This window comes from Apium graveolens, chromosome 1 (genome assembly GCF_009905375.1).
Source record: "Apium graveolens cultivar Ventura chromosome 1, ASM990537v1, whole genome shotgun sequence".
Taxonomy (NCBI): Eukaryota; Viridiplantae; Streptophyta; class Magnoliopsida; order Apiales; family Apiaceae; genus Apium; species Apium graveolens.
In genome coordinates this window covers 135,123,778-135,145,373 of record NC_133647.1, presented here as the reverse complement: position 1 = coordinate 135,145,373, position 21,596 = coordinate 135,123,778, and the positions used below count along the sequence as shown (strand labels likewise).

General features: G+C 35.4%; 3 protein-coding genes across 3 annotated transcripts; 1 reads left to right on the top strand and 2 right to left on the bottom strand.

The window, feature by feature from the left end:
• The first annotated feature begins 341 nt into the window (after nt 1–341).
• Nucleotides 342–3,775, top strand: LOC141720854 (uncharacterized). Its single transcript, XM_074523503.1, has 5 exons — nt 342–745; nt 1,238–1,450; nt 2,029–2,177; nt 2,265–2,333; nt 2,431–3,775. The coding sequence occupies exons 1-5, from the start codon at nt 536–538 to the stop codon at nt 3,572–3,574; spliced, it is 1,785 nt and encodes a 594-aa protein (XP_074379604.1). The 5' UTR covers nt 342–535; the 3' UTR covers nt 3,575–3,775.
• Nucleotides 3,776–5,380: 1,605 nt separating this feature from the next.
• Nucleotides 5,381–8,448, bottom strand: LOC141667203 (putative receptor-like serine/threonine-protein kinase At5g57670). Its single transcript, XM_074473605.1, has 7 exons — nt 7,779–8,448; nt 7,428–7,682; nt 7,193–7,350; nt 7,022–7,101; nt 6,778–6,913; nt 6,348–6,497; nt 5,381–5,690 (listed from the first exon to the last, which is right to left on the bottom strand). Exons 1-7 carry the CDS (start codon nt 8,113–8,115, stop codon nt 5,544–5,546), a joined length of 1,263 nt encoding a protein of 420 aa, XP_074329706.1. The 5' UTR covers nt 8,116–8,448; the 3' UTR covers nt 5,381–5,543.
• A 4,294-nt stretch (nt 8,449–12,742) lies between these two features.
• On the bottom strand, nt 12,743–13,375 carry LOC141706867 (uncharacterized). Its single transcript, XM_074509741.1, has one exon. The coding sequence runs from the start codon at nt 13,373–13,375 to the stop codon at nt 12,743–12,745; it is 633 nt and encodes a 210-aa protein (XP_074365842.1).
• Nucleotides 13,376–21,596: the final 8,221 nt, after the last annotated feature.

Below are 21,596 nucleotides of genomic sequence, written 5' to 3'. Positions count from 1 at the left end.
TACCGAATAATTGATATTTTGATTAATTAATAATTTTCTCCAATCTTGCGAGTATTAATTTATTGAGATTTATCTATACCTTTAATTTACCGGACTCTGAGAAAAATAATTAAAAAAAGTCATGACAAGCAATTTTTTTTTAAAACACTGGGAAAAGAGATAAATACTTTCCAACAAAACACCATCTACACTGAAATATAACTGGCTATACCAAAAAAAAACTGAAAAATGGATATTAAGGAAAAAGACCCTTACTTGGCCCAAGCCCAACGGATACTTATATACAGTAACCGCTAGGCTTTTTCTTTTCCACTTTGAAAATTTTTCCCAGTCTTGAATTCTTGTGTCTTCGCTTACTAGAAACAGACAAATTTTCATCGAGAAAATTTTGACAAACGGGTTTGAAGGGTTTACAAATGCATATACTTATAACTAAATTTTCTATCTCGTTATTATCGAAAAGGTGCAGAATAAATTTATACAATTTTTAGAGTGCAATAATATTTCAAGAATTGTATGATCATAATAATATATTATGGCGATGTGGAACAAGGACAAGAATTATGGGGGCGCTTTAAGGCCTGGTTTCTCAACGCCACCAGCAAGGTGGAATGATCCGATGAAACAAGTCTCGACAATGCTGCCGAGATCGGAGCGAAAGCCCCCGTCGTTTGATCGTTCTTTTCATGTCATTCATAAGATTCCTGCCTTTGACTCTCCTTATGCCCGCGCTAAACATGTCCAGGTCTCTCTCTCTTTTCTCGTGTGTTATAAATCATCTTTGTTCATTAATTGTTGTTATTTTATAAATGGCCGTTTTATATAATTTTACCTTCATCATTTCGTGCTTAATAAAATAAAATTTGATTTGGTTTGATGACTACGTTGATGATGGTGTGTATGTGTGTGTTAATAAAACCAATTTATTTGCAGACATGCTTGGGTAGAAGATAAGAATTCTGTTGTTTAAGTTCTTGTTGGAGGAAGATTCTATAGATTTAGATATTTGTTGTTTGTGAATTTTTTACTAATAGTCAGAGAAATGTTAAGTAGCTTTAAAAGATATTTAATGAGTGGTATCTTTTTTTTGTTCCCATATCTTGAGCTAGATCCTTTAAATGATTACCATCACTCGTTAAATCCTCTTAATTTGGTAAATGTATAGTAGAATTTAATATGTATCAGTTATTCTTAAATACTTAACAGTCATATATATGATGAATCTTTCGGCTTGCAGTTGGTGGATAAAGATCCATACAGAGCAATTTCTATGTTCTGGGCTGCGTTAAATGCCGGTGATCGAGTTGATAGTGCCCTGAAAGACATGGCATTAGCAATGAAACAGGTGAACAGATCAGACGAGGCCATCGAGGCAATTAAATCTTTCCGTTATTTGTGCTCTCTTGAATCGCAGGAATCTCTTGACAACATACTACTTGAACTCTACAAGGTAAACCTACATCCTCCTTTCTACTGCATTATACACTGTCTAATTGCATTGAGAAACAAAGCAAAGAAGCATTTAGATATTCTGGATGTAGTCATGCATTATGAATTTTTTCCCTTTTTTCTGAATTAGCAGGAAAATCTGAATTGAAATTACTCTAAATAATTTACTGTTGTCTTGAGCCCCTTTTTCAGTTGAATTTTACTCTTGCTCGAAAACAATTGTTGAATTTATTTTCTTACCTTGAGTTAATAGATCATTTGTTATTCTGATAAATCACAACCAGGACGGATTTTTCCTTTTTTGCTTTGGAACCATCATACAACCGGATTTATATTTGAAATGAACAAGCTCTATTGTCGTAAATAATGCTAACCGTCATTTCTTAAAGTATTGAAATGGGGTAATGACCTCATTGACAGATAACTGATACATGTCATGTTCTGTTGCTGCCTTTTTTAGTTAGATTTGAAATATTTTTACCACAGAAAACATACTCAATAGCTGTATAAATGCTTCCATTATATCATTCCTATCGTGCTACAAGGCGTAGTAAACCAGATAATTCTATGTTATTGCAGAGATGTGGTAGAATGGAAGAACATATTGAAGTGCTTCAGGCGAAAATAAAGCATATAGAAAAAGGTCTACTTCTTGGTGGAAGAAGAGTGAAAACTGCTAGATATCACGGGAAAAGGAGTCAGATCACAATTGAACATGAGTATTCAAGGTAAACATTCTCATGTATTTATCCCTCTGGAAATGTTAATTTCTTTGTCATAGTATAGGTCTAATGTTTCAGGTTTCCACGATGCAGGTTGCTAGGGAATTTGGCCTGGGTCTACTTGCAACAAAATAAATATACATTAGCAGAGGAGCTTTATAGGTATGTCACTTGTACATTTTAATTTGTAAGCATAGTTCTGTGTAATTCTGATTTATATAGAAGACGTTAATTATTCTTGGATTCTACATTGATGCAGAAAAGCGTTGTCTCTTGAGCAAGACAAAAACAAGCAGTTTAATCTGGCAATCTGCTTAATGTACACAAACAGAATGACAGAAGCCAAATTTCTGCTCGAATCTGCAAGATCATCTGAAAATGGGTTAATGGAAGCAACACATGTTAAGTCTTTTGAACGTGCGTCTCAGATACTGGTTGAATTAGAATCAAATAGTTGTGAGGAAACCAGAAAACCATTCTCATCATTTATTAGAAGAGACACGGAAGGAAATGTAAGTAGGGATCAGAATTCAGGATTTGTAGTTTCAAGAAAGTTGGAAGATAGTAACAACCAAGAGTCATTTGAAATGGATGATCGGAAGAGAGTATTCTGCTCTTGGAATGAAAGCATTGTATCCAGTTCTCACATAGAAAGTCCAAAAAGCGCATCACTTGGACCAGAAATTGGTTCACAGTCTTCTCATATAACTTCTTTTGCTGGTAAACTGAACAGATCCTATGTCAAAAAATATACTAAAAGAACAGGTTCCGTAAGTAAGTGGAATGACAACCAAGAAATGGTGGCTGGGGGAGGAATAGTTTATGATGGATACACGATGGGGTATGATTCTTCTAACCCTGTTGGAGGCAGCCCTAGAGTTCCATTTACACAACCAAGAAAAGGCTCCTCTTACTCATTCGATAATGCTGGTGGTTGTAGCAGAAAGTTATCATTTGCTGATGTGGGAGAGCAGAGAGCAAATTCAGGCCTTGGACAAGCTTCTGGTGTTGATAAATGTGATAATCATAGAAAAAATGATCAGGAACACCAGAGCCAATGCCGGCCTATTAAAGGCGATAAGGAAGTTTTCAAACATTTCCCATTAGAGTTAAGCAACAAGGGTTGGGTCAATATGCGACCTGGAGGGGATCTACTGTTGCCAAAAGACGAATATTTTGACGAGAATACAAACTGCAACATATTTTCTGGAAGCCTAGTTCCTCTAAATCAAACTGAAAGCCTTGGTCAAAAGATGGAGTCGTTGGCTTTGGAAGAAGGATATGCTTATCAGGCCAGTAATGCTGATAATTCTACCAATCAAGAAGTACGGCGGGCAGTGCAGGAAGCAGAAAGCAAAGGCCAGGTATGGCAATTGCCATGGATATTTGAAAATATGAAATGATTATCCCGCTTTCATGGTTTTGAAACCTGCAGCCAGTTTAGGTCATTTGCAAATTTGACTTAATTTACTTTATGTTGGTGTAGTTGCTATGGTCATTACAATTTATAATATTTGAGTGTTAGCAACACATGTATTAAGGTATTTGAATAATTTTAATCATAATTCTACATTTACATCCAGTACATCTGGAGCTGTAATATCCATGTCACGTATATTGCATGAAAATTCTAATTATAATGTGGTAGTGTTGGTACATGTCATAGTTTTCAATAAGTTGTCTCAAAGTTGCTGAATATAATACTAGTGCAGTATCTAAAGGAGTTCCTCCATTATCATCAGTATCTTAATGAAATACTAGTGACTTGTATATAATACATTCCCTGCACAAAGGTCTGCTTATCACAAAGATATCTCCGTCAACTCCTGGTGCTGTAAGCTCCGTCTTGTAATAATGTAGTATCCTTTCGAGAAGTTAAGATATTTTAATTGTAAAAAAAAAAAAGATGGTGTATTACAAAAAGTGGCTGCATTGGTAACCTAACGCCTGATTAAATATTTCAACTCTACTTGGTTAAATTAGATGTTGTGATCTGACCGGCCTCATTATAGTGGTGTTTGGTTTGTAATAACTGCCGGCCCAGCTAGTTAATACTATCTAACTCTTACATGTTCTGTTCACCAACTGGCTCTTATTTTATTTCATTCAGGCCTCTGTATGATTTACTCTATTAGGTGGTGATACTAGTCTGAGTGAGTTTGTTAGATGTCACAACGCACAGATTCTGGTACAGAATCCATGTCGGAAGTGTGTTTGTCTATATTGCAGTATATATAATAGTACTAGTATGAGTTGTTAATGTATCAACTGTATTTGGGTATGATAATTAAGTTGAGTGTACTTTGCTAGTTGCCATGGCCTTGTTGATTCTTGCAGCGGTGGCATTCCTACAAGCCACTTTCAGATGAGTCTGCATTGACTTGTATTCAATACCTATGTTCCACGCATATATAATTTTGATCGCTATAAGCTACCTGCTACCTGTTACCTACTACAATAATATTCAGCCAAGGTGCTAATGCCACTTATATGCAAATTTCTAGACGAACGTGTGCCTCCTCCGCTTATTTCTCAGAGTAAGGTCTATTATCCTCACAGATCCTGATTTCAATCTATTAGAGGAAGGCTACTAATATATGATCTTAGAAAGGGTTTTCCTCCAAAACAATCTCATAAAAACGTAGCTAATTCAAATACAAGTACTATAACATGACAATACATGTCTCGCTCGGTGTGTGTGTGTGTGAGGACCATTCTTATCTTAGTTCTGTGATTAAATATTTCTGTACATCATTTGGACCAAGGCTACAGTGGTCTGTTCTACATATAAATGAACCAATTAGAAAAAGAGACAAGTGGGAGTTTAATTCAATCCTTGTGGGGGGGGGGGGGGTATGATAATAACATTAACAAAGCAATGAAGATACGAGCCTTAACTAAACCTATTCTGTATATAGCAGCTGTAACGATTCAATTATTGATCTTGTGATATACAATTATTTCAGCAACATTATTATTATTACTACTTTGCTAAAGATATCAGCAACATTGCGTAGAAGCAGAACTGATTTTCCTTCTTCTGCAAAATAGTGCAGCAATTTTGGAATTGTTATGCAACTTGTCACCAATATATTCCATAACTATATAGGCCCGTGTTAGTAAGACTATAGTTCTGATTTGTGCATGAAAAAAACAATTAGTTTACTTCTCAATAAGTCAAGGGATTTCTAACAAAGCCAGGCTACATTCCCTGTTGGAAGCTCAGACTAACATGCATACACAGTGAGTTGGCTAAAATTGCTCATCAGACAAAATTTTGCTTACATTCATATTTATTTCAGTTTACAATTACATGTATGCAGACAAAAAGTATGTACTAAAACTCTGACTTCTACAAATTCCTGGTTGTGTTTATTCGTCATTGACAGAGGTTGAGGATGCGCTATCACACTCGCACTCTAGATCTTCTAAACTCCAAGACTCATCCTCTTCATCTTCTTTTGGAATTTTCCACCTCTCTTTATCGATTTCTCCTTCCATTAGCATTACTTGTAGGACCTGTCAATTTTAAAACACAAATAAACAAGTATTAGTCAGAAAAATGCAGCAATCAAGTATTTGATTGTCATTTTGAAAGCAAAGTTTATATGGTAATGGTCCTTCAAATGTTAAACAAACAAGCAAAACAGTGAGATAAAGGTTAGTTAAAGTATATGGTAGGTAGCATGGAATAAAGGTGGTTAAGCAAAACCGTTAAATTAATCCTAATGGCTGTAGGAAAGTTGTAAAGAACCATATCCTAGTTTTTGTCCTCATGGGTGAAAAAAAGATACCTGAAGTCTTTACCGACAAAAAATTAGAGTATCCTGATCAGATTGTATTTACCTATTCACGATTAGTCAGGTCAGTAATAGCTAATAAACGTTCACGATTAGTCTGGTCAGTAATAACTAATAAGCTCTCACCTGTTCTAACTTTAATCAGTACAAGAACACGAATTTGATATGACATCACAGTCCTTATCTGGAAACTTAGAATCATTAAATCTTGGACAGTCAGGTTAAGTTGTTAACCATAATATACACTGGAAGACTCCAACATACTGCAAAGCTAACAGAGATGGAATTTAACTTTCAGGGGAATTTCCTCAATTTTACTGGAATGTTGTTTATGACGAAACATATAACACAAGAGAAATGACTACTGATTGGGTACCTCGCTCATGACTGGTCGCCACGTGGAAGATTTGCGAATACATAGAGATGCTGCAAAGGCTAGCCTGTTGAGCTGCTTGATATTATATGCACCTTCAAGTCTTGGATCCACCAACTTTACATTGTCCCCTTGGTTCAATATAGGTTTTGCCTATATAATTACAAGTGACATTAGATATATAGCATTATTAATTGCAAGCACCAGGCAGCCCTATCATACATACAAGAAAAGCCATTTTCTTTAGTGGGGTTTGGAAATTCCTAAAAATTCAATCATTTGATACTTAATATTTTGCGATTAAAACATTGGAAATGGAAATCACATGGAGCCTAATTTGTGGCTCCTCCTTCAACACGAAAATGCCAATTTTAAACAGAAAACTTAGAAGGGTACAAGTAATTAACATATGTTGCAAAATAACTTCAATTACCCAGCTATGTAAACTTTGGTGAGAGCCATCCACCGGTTTCTTGCCGGATATAATCTCAAGCAAGAAGACACCAAATGCGAATACATCAGTCTTCTCATCCACAAACCCGTGCATGAAATACTCTGGTGCCAAATGCCTAAATTAAGATATAATAGCTATATAAATTACATACTATTTAGACTTGCAGTTAAGTTCTTTCTTATATCAATACTAACAAATATAATTTAGAAAGGAAGTTGCATACCCAAATGTCCCTTCTATAGGCACTATTGAATGATGAGTCCATTGTGATGGAAGCCATTTTGCTAATCCAAAATCTGATATCTGTGAAATATTTACTTTGCAAAGCTCTCAGTCTCAAATAAGAATCTGATGTCCGAAAATTTGGCATTAATGTATTCCGTAAACAAGGTACCTGGGGTTTAAAATCTGCAGTAACCAAAACATTGGAAGTTTTGATGTCTCTATGAATTATTCTTCTCGGACATACTTTGTGCAAATAATGAAGACCTAAGGCAGTTTCAACTCCAATCTTGTACCTTGATTTCCAGTCCATTGTTGGCGAATTCTCATCTTTAAGAAGAAATAAGTAAATTAGAATCTGAACGAAAAGGTTGAATGAGGAAAGAAAATAAATGAAAATGACATACCATGAAGAAGAGAAGCAACAGAACCTCTAGATGAAAACTGGAAAACCAGATATAGCCCATTATCAATGCAACAGCCTAAAAGTGATAATACATTGGGATGGTTAACATGACCAAGTGTTCCAATCTCTGTCAAGAACTCCTTCTCTTTCCTCTCATCATTTGATACTTTCATTAATCTTTTCACAGCTACTTCTTGTCCATCTTCTAGCACTCCTTTGTAAACCTCTGCATATCCTCCTTTCCCTACCAAGTTATCTGATAAAAAACCAATCAGGACATGAATATAAATTTATAAATATAAACAATGAACAGGCTCTTATCTAAAGGGGAAAAACAGAGAGAAAGTAAAACCTGAGGTAAAACCATTGGTTGCGCGAAAGACTTGTTGAAAAGTGAAGTTTTTCCAACTTCTTCTTTGAAAGTTTCCGTCATTATGTTCTTCATCTTGATCATTAGAAAGATCTAAGCTTCTCGGTTTGATGGAGAAGAGTCTCCTAAAACTTGCAGTGCGGCTATATCTTTTAGATTTTGGACTGCCAGCAGCGTGCAAGCTTTCATAATTATTTTCTTGTAGATCATTAGAAAGACTACTTTCTTTTTTCATAACTTCTTCATCTTCATTACCATCAAAGCTCTGACGCTTGATAGAGAACAGCTTTTTGAAGCTTTCCGTCCGAATGTATCTCATAATTATGTTGCACAACTGAATCCTCTAGTTTGTGTGTAGGACTTTCCGAATTAAGTACCAAAATGTAACACCCTGGGGAGGGGGGGGGGCAGAGAACAAGGTATAATATGATGACTACAACACTACAAGCCTCCTTGGAGGTTTGAGGTCTCTATATAGGACTGATAAATTAATCAAGGGTACATATATTGTCTTTGTAACATAGGTGTAGCATTTTCATGGTCTTAAGGCCTTTGTCTCTGTTTTTTTTAGGATTGAAAACAAGGGAAAACTACTTTCTGAAAAAATCACACATTGGAAACTAAGGAGGCCTGGTAAAATTCACTTGTGCTGCAGAGTATAAGAATACAGATATGAGATACTACAGGATACTAATGAAAAAAAAAAGAAAAAAGAAATCAATACAAACATTGAATATGGAATACAAAATTCGTCTCATTAGAATCACAAAAATACTAACGATAATACAAAAAATAAATCAATAGAATCACTAAATTTGGAATATGAAATTCGTCTCACTAGAATCACTAAAAAGAAATACTAAAATTTTATTGAATTATTTTTTAAAATTTTAAGGTGTCAGAATCGTATTGTATCATTTTACCTTTTAAAAATCGAATTGCATCATTTTACTAGACCTGACAACTCATTCGTGCCGTATACTTTCGTATCGTTTACATTTTCGTGTCGTCTAGTTAAAGGCCAAATACATAACCGATGATTCGTGTATTTTCGTGTTCGTGTACCTCCGTTTTCGTGTCGTTCTCGTGTCACGTTTCATGTAAAATTTAATATAATTACTAATTTTAATATTAATATAACTAATTAAATAAATAAATATAAATATTGAATTTTTAGGTAAAATATATACAAAAATTTATGAAAAATATTCATTTAAATCATTAATACTTACAATATTATAAAATTATACATTATTTTTAAAGTTTATATAATAATATTTAAAATAAATATTAATATTTAATTTAAAATATACTTATTTTGTGTACCTCGTGTCGTGTACTCAAAGGCTAAATACAAAACTAACACAATATCTCAGTCGTGTATATCGTGTCGTGTACCTTTTCGTGTCGTGTACTTAAAATACAAATACTAAATTTTCGTTTCGTATTCGTGTCGTGTCAAAAATTACTAGGTCTATATTTTACTATGGTCATATATTTCGGAAATCGATATTATTAGGTTGATGTACCGATTTATCATCTATTGGACAAATTTTAAAAAATCAGATGATTTGTTGATGATTTATCGAGATGATTTATTGGTGATTTATCAAGAATCGATCAAATTGGATAAATATTTTTGACCAATTTTTGAGCGATTTATGGACAATTTTTGATAAATCGGTCGATTTCCATGACCACGCATTTTACCTTTTAACTAGGGGTGATCATCAAACCGCATAAATCGCACACACCGCCCCACACCGCACTACAAATTGCAGTTTTTAATTTTTCGTGGTGCGGTTTGAGTTTTTGACAAACCGCGCGGTGCGGTGCAGTTTGCTGTTTGACATCGTGGTTCAAACTACACCGTACCACACCACACCACAATTTTTTTTATTTTTTTAATCACAGGTAATCCGCAGCTGCTATCTTCGGGTGCACACAGAGGTAAACTTTATTTAAGCGACACACTCTGACTCAGGAGGCATAATCATAAATTCTCCTCCCGTGGGATTCGAACCTGTGACCAAGATGATAGTTATCCCCTCTTTAACCAACTGAGTCAACCCTTGCGGGCTAATTTTATATACATATATAAATTTATTTATAATATATATATGTACATGTAAATATATTTATATATTATAGATTCATTTCTTGTTTACTATAATTTTGTGTTATAAATACTAACTTACATATTACAAATTACCGACATATTTTACTTTTTAATCATAAATATATATATATATTTTTCTTTCTTATTAGCTAAATTTTATTATATTTACATGTAAATATTTTTTTAATAAATAAACCGCACAAACCGCACCACACCACATTTTCGTGGTGTGATTTATGCGGTTTTTGAGGTTACGCGATCCGAGTGCGGTTTGGAAATTTGATCAAACCGCATGTGCGGTTTAATTTACGGTTTGAGCAAAAAAACGCAACGCGATCACCCTACTGTTAACTAGAGTTGTAAACGAACAGAATCGAGACAAGTTTTGTCCGAGCATAATTTTTTTTAAAACGAGTTGAGCCGAGCCGAGTTTAAAAACCGAACCGAAAAAATTGCTCACGAACAACTGAGCCGAGCCGAACTCGAACCGAGTCGATCAGTTGTACACTAATAGTTCACATATATTTTTTAATCGACCAATTTTAAGGTATAATTTATAATTTTATAAATTATATGAAGATCAAATACTAGCTTCATCTTACAATTATGTAGCACACTCACACTCTACACTTGTTTCTTAATCCATATAATTTTATCAATTTGTTTCACAAGTTGAGTTTTAAGAACAAAATCAATTTTATTTTAATTATTAAAACATTCATAACTTTAGAAATCGTACATTACTTTTAAATTGTTGATGTCGATTGTCAAAGATTTAATAATTTTTGATATTTCAGTTAAATTTGTTTAGATTAGAAAAGACATATAAAATAAAATGAAGGAAGTAAGGCGCAAGCCCCTTTAAGTGGTCGGGAAATATACTTATTAAAAATTATTTTATCTTTTTCTTAATAATATTATCATGTTATAATTTATTTGAACAACTCACTATTTTAATTTATTTGAAATCGTAATTTTGGTCGATTTTATCATAGACTCCTCTAATAAAAGTGTGAGGTGAAATCTAGGGTTAAGTTTAATTAGAAATTAAATTAATTAAATTTATTTATTATTAAAATATGTATTAAATTTAAATTAAATTAATCATTTTACTTTAAAATAAGTATTAAATTTTAATTAAAAAATTTAAAATTGTTATACAAGTGATTAGTAAATATTTATTATTTATTATATATAAAAATATTATTCGAACTGAGTCGAGTTACCGAGTTCGAGCCAAGCCGAGTCCGAGCCGAGTTCAAGTTGAGTTCGAACTAAACGAGCCGAGTCTGATCCGAACAAAGAAAAAACTCCGCTCGGCTCGTTTAGTTATCCGAGCTTGATTTTATGTTCGCGATCAACTCGTTTAGAAAAACGAGCCGAGTCAAATTCACTTAAACGAACCGATCCTGAATTTTATTTATGAACGACTATGTTAATATGCGGCTCTGCTTTTAACTAACCGCTTAAGACTATATAATAGCAAAGATCCTTCGCTGAGCGAATAAATTGAGTGGTTAAAAAGGAGCTAACAAAAAAATCTCATGAAATGAAGTATAAGTTTGATTTTTGAACAAACTGAATGATTCGAATCACCTCTACTCCCTTTCTTTTCGTTTATGTTGTGACTTGTGTGTATACACAAACACATGTCTATATTTTGTGTGGTAGAATGTATCGTGTACAGAAAAAATCAAACGAAATGGTTGGGTGAAGTAGTTTTGTTGGATGAGTTGGGGGGATAGAAAACAAGAAAAGTGGTGAGTTTTCATCTTTATTTTGGGTTATACTTGGCCTTAGCAATCACATTATACCATCCGTCTTTTATGTGACAGGTATATATTCCTTTTCCATTTTAAGCCAAGAACATATTATAGAATAAACAAATTAAAAAAGCATTGGTGTGCTTCTCCTCAAGGGATAAGGATTGGGAATTTTCCCCACCAGTTTTATTCCATGTTCACACAACAAAGTTATGTCTAGTTTACTTTGATAAGTATTACTAATACAAATATTAGTCTCTGGATGTTTTACATAGTTCCGCAACTGATTATAACTATTATTCTAGCAAAATATCATATAGCATGTTTCACTAGATTTCTGCTATTCAGTTTTTGTTGCCAAACATGTTGTAGTCATTCTCCATGTCAAATAATGCAAAGTAACTTAAAAACAAGCCCATAAATTGATTGCCTGCCTGCACTATGTTTGTTAGTGGACACTGTACGGAAAAATGAGGACTAATAAAAGCAATTAATAAAAGCCACCCTGCCCGTGCCTCTTTCATGCCATTCTTAATATTGCAACAAGATACAGGCTGAATGATGTTGACCCCTTAAAGAGATGAAGATTTGAATAACACTGTGTGTCATAGTGGTTGATTCTTGACTGTATTGCCATTCAAAGTTGTTTCATTTATTTCTTAGCTATTCTTACTCTCAACTCCACCTTCCTGATAAGATTCCTGGTAAATTTATAAATAAATGATAAATTCAGCTCAACCTATAACAAGGTGAAAGCTGATTAAAAAACCTCTATGAATTAGCCAGGTAATGAAAGACAATTCTGAAGATGATTACTCAATAAAACCCATTAACGGAATAATAGATAAAAGACAGAGAGAAATTATTTTACATCCGGATGCTATCTAAAAACAGGGTTTAGAGTAACATATACCCTTTATATACTGTAATGAAACTCAAATTAAAATGAAATGAGCTCAAATGCATCTAATGGTCCCTCAGCTAACGATTTGTAACATTACTCTGTAGAGTATCCACCTCATACCCCTCACCCTCATCTATTGGCCTATTATCAACAAGAAATGTCAGTTCAGCTTGGTCCCTCTCCCTGTTTCCTGTCCCACCAGCTGACTTGTGCCTCCATCTGTGCTCTCATGTGGTCCCATACTAGTGATTGTATCAATACTCCCCCCATCGAGAGATCCTTGACCCCAAGGATCAAATGCAGGAAACTTTTTCATGATACTTACTGCACTTTTCCATGTACCTTCTTCCACATGTGTGTTCTTCCATTCTATGAGACAATGGATTTTTGCCACATTCTTCTTTTTGACGCTCCTAACTTCCACAACCCTGCTAGGCACTTTGATTTCAGCGATGCTTTGAGTATCATAAGTGATCGGAAGGGTGTTGTCCATGACTTCAGGTGGTGGTCCAAAATTTCGTTTTAGGAGAGATACATGGAATGTGGGGTGGATTTTTGAGGAAGGAGGTAACTGCAGTGTGTATGCCACCGCTCCAACCTTTTTTATCACTAAGTATGGTCCAAAGTACTTAGCACCCAACTTCTGAGAAGGTCTGTTGGCTACTGATATTTGTCTGTAAGGTTGCAGTTTGAGATATACCCATTTCCCTACCTCAAAACTTCTCTCTGAACGTCTTCTATCTGCCAATTGTTTCATCCTATTTTGAGCTCTGTGCATGTTGTACTTCAGCATTTCCAATACGTTATCCCGGATGAGCAAGCTTCTGTCTACATCATCTACTTGACTAGAACCATCTAGGTATGGTCTGTGTGTTGGAGGGGGTTAATTATACAACACTTCAAATGACGTTTTCTTGATTGCAGAGTGAAAGCTAGTGTTGTACCAGAATTCAGCCAAGGTTAACCATTTGGACCACTCTTGAGGATGTTCATGACACATACACCTCAAGTAAGTCTCTACACACATATTTAGCTCCTCAGATTGGCCATCGGTCCGAGGATGGTATGCTGTGGATATTTTTTGAGTGATGCCCTGCAACCTTAGAAATTCTGTCCAGAACTTACTCAGAAATATCTTGTTTCTATCATATATCACTGTCTTAGGGAAGCCATGCAGTTTATAGACATTATCTAAATAGCATTGGGCCACTTGTAGTGCTGAGAAAGGGTGAGAAAGAGCCATGAAGTGACTATATTTACTCAATCTATCTACCACCACCATGATGACTTCCTTTCCGTTGGATCGAGGAAGACCTTCAATGAAGTCCATGGTCATTTCTTCCCAAGTAGTTGAAGGAATGGGAATAGGTTGCAAGAGACCAGGGTAAGCATTATGATCGTATTTACATCTTTGACACACCGAGCATTACCTAACAAACTCAGTTACAGAGTTCTTGAGACCATGACAAAAGAACAGTTCTTGGACTCTTTTAAGGGTAACGGTCATACCTGAGTGCCCCCCTTGTGCAGAAGTATGCATCCACTGTAATATATTGTTCTTGATCACATTGTTATCTCCTATCACCAATTTATCCTTCCTTGTTAATTTTTTTGATCCCACTTGTACAAAGGATGTGAATTTGGATCATTCTGTAATTCAACAATAATTTTACTCAAATTGACCTCCTCTTTCCAGTGTGTCTTCAAGTCCTCTATTAAGGTGGAACTGATAGAAGAAATAGTCATAGTCCATAGTTGTGTTACTAGAATCCTGGACAGTGCATCCTCAGCTCTATTCTCTACACATGCCTTGTATTCAATCGAAAAATTAAAGCCTGCCAATTTCGAAAGCCACTTTTGCTGAAAGGGAGTGGTCATTTTTTGTTCTAAGATGTACTTTAGGCTTCTCTGGTCAGTCCTGATAGTAAAAGGGTGCACTCATAAATAGTGTTTCCATTTCTTTACAGCAAAGACGATGGTAAAAAGTTCTCTCTCGTAGGCTGATAACATAGTGTTTCTATCTGAAAACGCCTTACTGACATATGCTATAGGGTGTGAGTCTTGCATCATAACAGCCCCCATGCTCGTCCCAGATGCATCAGTTTCAATACAGAATGGCTTATCAAAATCTGGTAATGCCAATACTAGGGGTTTTAGCATAGTCTGTTTAAGCAATTCGAAAGCTACCTGGGTTTCTTCAGTCCACTTGAAGGCATCTTTTTTGAGAAGTGCTATTAACGGTCTGCATAGCGTCTATAGTATCCCATTAGCCCTAAAAACCCCCTTAGCTGTTTCAAATTTTGCGGCACAGGCCATTCAACTACTTCTTGTATTTTGTCTCCTTCAGTTTGCATTCCCTCCTTTGAGATCACATAACCCAAGTAATGAATCTTTTCCACCCCAAATAAACATTTCTTGTAATTGGCACGGAGAGAGTTAGCCTCCATCAGTTGTAGGACCAGGCTGAGGTGCTTTAATTGAGCCTCTTTGTTAGGATTGTAGATGAGGATGTCGTCGAAGAAGACAAATACCCCCTTCCTCAATAATGGCTTGAAGGCGTGATTCATGAGGGCTTGGAAGGTTGAGGGAGCATTGGTCAACCCAAACGACATCACCAAATACTCAAAATGCCCGAAATATGTTTTAAACGCTGTTTTATGCACGTCTAATGAGTGCATTTGAATCTGGTGATACCCTGACTTTAAATCAATTTTAAAGAAGAATTGTGTGCCATGGAGTTCATCCAGGAGTTCCTCTATGAAGGGGATAGGGAATTTATCCTTGATGGTGGCTTTATTCAAACTCCTGTAATCTACACACATGCGCCAGCTGCCATCCTTCTTCTTAACTAACACGACAGGTGCTGCAAATGGGCTATTACTGGGTCGTATAACTCCCTATTCCAACAATTCTTGCACCATTTCCTCTATCACATTTTTCTGCAAATTTGGATACCTATAGGCCCTCATGTTAATGGCATTAGTCCCCTCCTTCAAAGGTATTCGGTGATCAAATGTCTCCCTTACTAGTGGTAATCCAATGTTATCCTTGAACACTCCTTCATATTCTCCCAATATCTTATGTACTTCAGGATCCATATCCGTAGGTGTTTCTCCTTCCATAGCGAGTAATTGTGAGTTTGCTTTTGCTGTCACATGTATGATTTGCAACATGGACAGTTCTCCAGTTGCCTTAAACAATTTATTGAGCTTCTGACAATGAATGTTCTTTATTTTATTTTCTTGCATTCCCCTCAGATGCACCTTCTTGCCCTGATATGTGAATTGCATAGTTGATTTGGCGAAATCTCATAGCACTGCTCCTAATTGGGAGAACCAGTGGATTCCCAGAACTAAATCACTTCCACTCAAGGGAAGCAACATCACATCAGCAGTGAATTCCACTCCCTGCATCTTCCAACAGAAATTTCTAATAATTTTGTTGCATAGTAACTGCCCTCCATCAACAATTTTTATTGTCATTAGAGGTAAGTCCTCCACTCTACAGCCCAGTTTCAATGCCTTATTGGTATCTATAAAATTATGGGTGCTCCCACTATCTAACAGCAGTTACAACAACTTTTTTCCATGGTGACCACTAACCCTCATTATTTGATAGGTAGATGCTCCATCTAGAGCTTGAACTGATATTTGGGCACATTGGGTCTCTTCCTTCTCAATGACATCATCTACTAATTCTAGCCCCTCCTCTGGTTCTTTACTCTCCACCTCCAGATGAAACAATTGAGGCTTCTTCCCTTTGCACTTGTGACCAGGAGCATATTTCTCATCACACCAGAAGCACATATTCTTTGCTCTCTTCTCATTAAATTCCTCAGGGGTCAATGTCCTCCTATTTGTGTTTGTTGTAGCTGTAAATATAGTGTTGGGTTTAGAAACATTTGATCTGGTAAAAGTACTATAAGATTTAGTGTGAGTAGGAGTGGGTAATAAGGAGCTTTATTAGACAATTTAGATTTCTTAGCTTTGTTTGCAGCTTCTTGAAGCTTGGCTTGGCCAAGCATAAAGCTTGTTGCATAGAGCTAGGAGAAAACATCCTCACAGACAACTGTATTTCCTCCTCCAATCCTCCCAAATAACAACTCAACAAGTATTCTTCAGGTAAATTCAGCCTACTAGTAAGTGCGTCGAATGTATTATAATAAGCTTGTACTGACCCTGTTTGCTTTAAAGCCTTTAAGTCTGCCATCAGATCATCATATGTCTCCCCAAATCTTACGGTGACAGCCTCAATATATTTATCTCAGGGAGGTGCTATATTATTACATCTTTGCATATAAGTCTGATGCCATAATAACGCCTTCCCTTCTAGATGTATTGCAGCCAACCTAACCCTCTACGGATCCTTAATGTTATCTAATTGGAAAAATTGATTACACCTATACACCCAAGACCTCCAGTCAGTACCATTGAATTTAGGGAACTCCACCTTAGTCATTCTAGATATGAAGTTGGGTTGTCGGCCATAAGTATTATGATTATTGGTACCCTATTCTTGCCCACCCTCAGGCTTTAGAGTTTCAGACCCCTTCCCCTCGTTTTTCACCAACTTAGATACTTGCATAGACAAACCTAACACCAGTTCATTCAGTTCTGCTATCGACTTAGCATTTTGCTCAATATTAACTTTATTATTATTACAAGTCTGCACCAAACGTTGATTCTGAGATTCAAAGAGGGATCTCAGGCTTACCTCCATTCGATTCAGATCTGAGCGCTCCCCCCCTTCATCATCGGATGTTCCTATTTTCGTATTCCTTCCTGGACCCATTTCGTTGCCGAGAACCGAGTGCTCTGATACCACTAATAAGATCCCTGGTAAATTTACAAATAAATGATAAACTCAGCTCAACCTATAACAAGGTGAAAGATGATTAAGAAACCTGTGAGAATTAGCCAGGTAATGAAAGTCAATTCTGAAGATGGTTACTCAATAAAACCCATTAACGGAATAATAGATAAAAGACAGAGAGAAATTGTTTTACATCCAGATGCTATCTAAAAACAGGTTTTAAAGTAACATATACCCTTTACATACTGTAATGAAACTCAAATTAAAATAAAATGAGCTTAAATGCATCTAGTGGTCCCTCAGCTAACTGTTTGTAGCATTACTCTGTAGAGTATCCACCTCGTACCCCTGACCCTCATCTATTGGCCTATTATTAGCAAGAAATGTAAGTTCAGCTTGGTCCCTCTCCCTGGTTTCCCTCTCCCTGGTTTCCTGTCCCACCAGCTGACTTGTGCCTCCATCTGTGCTCTCCTGTGGTCCCATACTAGTGATTGTATCACTTCCACTTTATTTGTCAATCTTTATATTTTATCTTCTTTCGCAATCATAAATTTCTCTTGAGTTTCATTTCATCATTGTTCTTATACTCGCTAGGTTTTGCCAAGGCCTTCCTAAAGGAATTACTTGGGGTAATATATTGGAAGAAGTATAGGCTCTACCCAGTGCGTGCAGAGGACTCTCGGTAATGAATCATGTCCAAGGATGGATGTAATCTCCACCTTAATTATAATTCACAAGGAGGTTTTCCCAACAAAGTAACAATTTTACAACTTTACAAAAGTCACCAACCAACACATTTTTAACCATGGAAAATTTTGGAACAGAAGCATTAAGATAAAAAGTAACTAGGTAGGGTTGAGTCATTAGAAACAGTTGCAGCAAGGTTGATAGGAGGTAAATATGGGCTTCTGAATGACACAACACAAGACAAATACTGAGTTGTCCTCTTTGGATGTTATCAAATGCCAAACACAGGGATGTAAGCATGGGTACGTAACTTCCACTATGTCCAATAACTCAGCTCCTATTAATTAACTTTAGAAATTAGGATCCACCTGTTTTCTTTTAACATATACCGGAAAGTCCCTAATTGTACAACACCAAAAATTATATAACTAACAAACCAAAATTCCTAAATTTTATATAGCCCAAGTAGAATCTCCTTGGGCCTTGTTTGGGTGGGGGTTTCGAGATACGGGGTTGGGTTGGGTTGTGTTCGGTTAGATTAAACTCTGTTCAAGGGTTAGGAACATGACTTACTTCCAGGGGTGAGCTGGAAAACCGCACAAACCGCAAAAACCGCCCGCACCGCACCAATCCGCACCGTAAAATGCGGTTTTTAATTTTCGTGGTGCGGTTGCGGTTTGAATTTTTAATAAACTGCGCGGTGCGGGTTGTGGTTTTAAATTTCTGAAATGCGGTTCAAACCGCACCGCAATATTTAATATATATATATATATTAGTTATATTTTATGATTCCATTTATTAAGTTTGATTCCATTTAACATACTAGAGTGCTTGCTTAGTGATCATCTTGTTTCTACAAGATCAATTGTTGCGTGGTCATCATTCTATTTGTGTTTATTCAAAAATAATGAAACACATGGTACAAAGCCATCTATTTAATAGTGAACGCATTTAATTGTCGAGCCAAACTTCTACGTTAAACTCGTTAAACTTTACAGTGTAGAATTTCTAATTAGTATTATTGAAAAATATTGGCGACTTTGTTATATTATTCAGAAATTTAATTAATTTAAGTTTTGTATTTATTTAAAATTTTCAAACTTGTAATGTACAAACCGCAGTGAACTGCACCACACCGTACTGAAAGGAATATGTCCTAAGTCCAATCATGTATGAGGATTTAGGAATAACTTTTATGTAATTTGTTTTGATTTCATTGATATTAATAAAATACTTGTTTTGTTTTTATTACGGGCTTTATCTATTTAAGTGTTTAAATAAGATATACCATAGTTTAGAGTAAAGCTTTATATGGATTATGATGAGATCATAATAGTGAGACCTAAAAAGATGATAACTCTAAACTTAAATAGTTCCTGGTCGTAGGATTACTAACTGGTAATTAATAATCCGCAAAGATCGGTACATACTATGCTTGCTTCATTATGAAGGATGTCTGTTCTCATAGACATTTGTGTGGTGACACTATAGCTAGTATGTAGGTGCTTATTATAGAATAAGTTCACTGAACATGACTCGCACAGCTGAACAACTGATGGAGTTCACTCACGTGTCAGCAGTTGTTCACTTAGTGATAGTTGTACAAGTATCCTTAGACTTGAGGTCATCATAGTCATCTTGTGTACACTGAACTATGCTTTGGTTTAGTTCTTAGTCTCCAGGGACAATTATTAGGGCTCTTCTGGGTATAGGAATTTGTACACGAAGATAGTGTATGATCAATAAAGGATCTACCCCTTCCAGTGAAGGAAGCGAATGTTCAAGGTTGATCCACTTATGCTAGTTCAGGAATCTCTGGCCAGAGTGAATGAAATTAGAAAGGAGTTTCTAATTTGCATAGAACTACGCATAGTAAATGGTAAGCAAGTGATTGAATTAGATAGGCTTGACACGAGATCCATGCCTTGTATTTAATCGGGACATTGTAGGGTAGAAGGAGTTTATTGTACGGTAACTATTCACTGACAGGTTCTTGGTATTCTAAGCAGTGAATTCATATTATCCGGATAGTCGCGATATGTTGAGAAGCATCACTCACGATGTAGAATAAATGTGATTAATTAATTAATCATATTTAATAAATTAGAGAATTTATATAAATAATGATAAAATAGTTTTATTATTATTTATTTCTACTACCGGCTTAATATTGAACCTACAGGGTCACACCATAAAAGAGAATGATTTTATGGTGGAGGAATTAATTAATAATGGCTAATAATTATTTATTTATGAAATAAATAATTAATTGGTAAATTTAATAATTGATTAAATGAGATTTAATTGATTATAAATTAATTAAGAAAAGTTCTTAATATTATTAATTAAAGGATTTAATTTTTGGAAATTAAATCAAGAGAGAGAATTATTTCTAAAGTGTTTAGAAAAAGGATTAATGATTAAAAGGTATTTTAATTATTAATGAGAATAATAAATGGGATAATAATAATATTATTTATGGGAAAATTTCAGCTGAAAATTTTGCCTATAAATACACTATTATAGACCCTATTTTATTCCAACCCACATGAAACCCGAAAACCCAAAAAGTTTGGAAAACCCAATTCTCTCCACCTCCTTCCTCCTCCTTAACATCGTTTTCTTGGTGGATACCGGTGGTGTGCTTCACACTTGAGGAGCAACTGCTAAGGATCTCTGATCGTTGTCTCCGAATTATTTTTAAAGGTTAGATTCGATCCCTCGAATTTTTATTCACGATTTATATGCTTTTATTTGGATTTTGTATGTGTAAAAGTGTTTAGCCATGCCCCCGCTGCGTTAAAAATCCAACAATGGTATCAGAGCATAGGTTGTATGCATATAGATATGTGGTAAAAATTTCAGAATTTTATGTGCTTGTATGAATTAATTATGATTTTTACAAGTTATATCATGAATTAATTTTGTCTGATGAGAAATCGTTTCTCAGAATAATTTTGAATGTTGATCTGGGTTCTACAAGTGTTGTAGATCGTCTGGGTATTTTTTTCATAATTTTAGGATGTATAGATTTTTTATTATGAATTTTTGAAGTTGTTTCAATTAAATTCTTAATTAAATAAAGATATATAAATAATTATATATATATATATATATGAATTGTATGTATGTAAATATCTGTACATGTGCAAGTGCTTCTGTTGCTGTCTGTTGTGCTGCTGTGCACGGAAGAAGAAACATACCTGACAGGCTCGTTTTCCGAGAAGAAAAAGACGGCGGCTGAATTAAAAAAAAAAAATTATAGGGGTGTAACGCATTCCGGGAATGCGTTACACACCTGTGGCGCATTCGCGGAATGCGTTACAGCCTTTAATGGCTGAAAAGGGGTGTAACGCATCACCGGAATGCGTTACAGGGGTTGTAACGCGTTCCTGTAATGCGTTACAGTCCGTCTGTTGATATTAAAATTGATTTTCTTGGAGTTTTGTAACTCCATTTTAGGCGTGCAATATACCGTTGGATTCGTTTTTCCGAGACGGATCTAATGGAGTGAT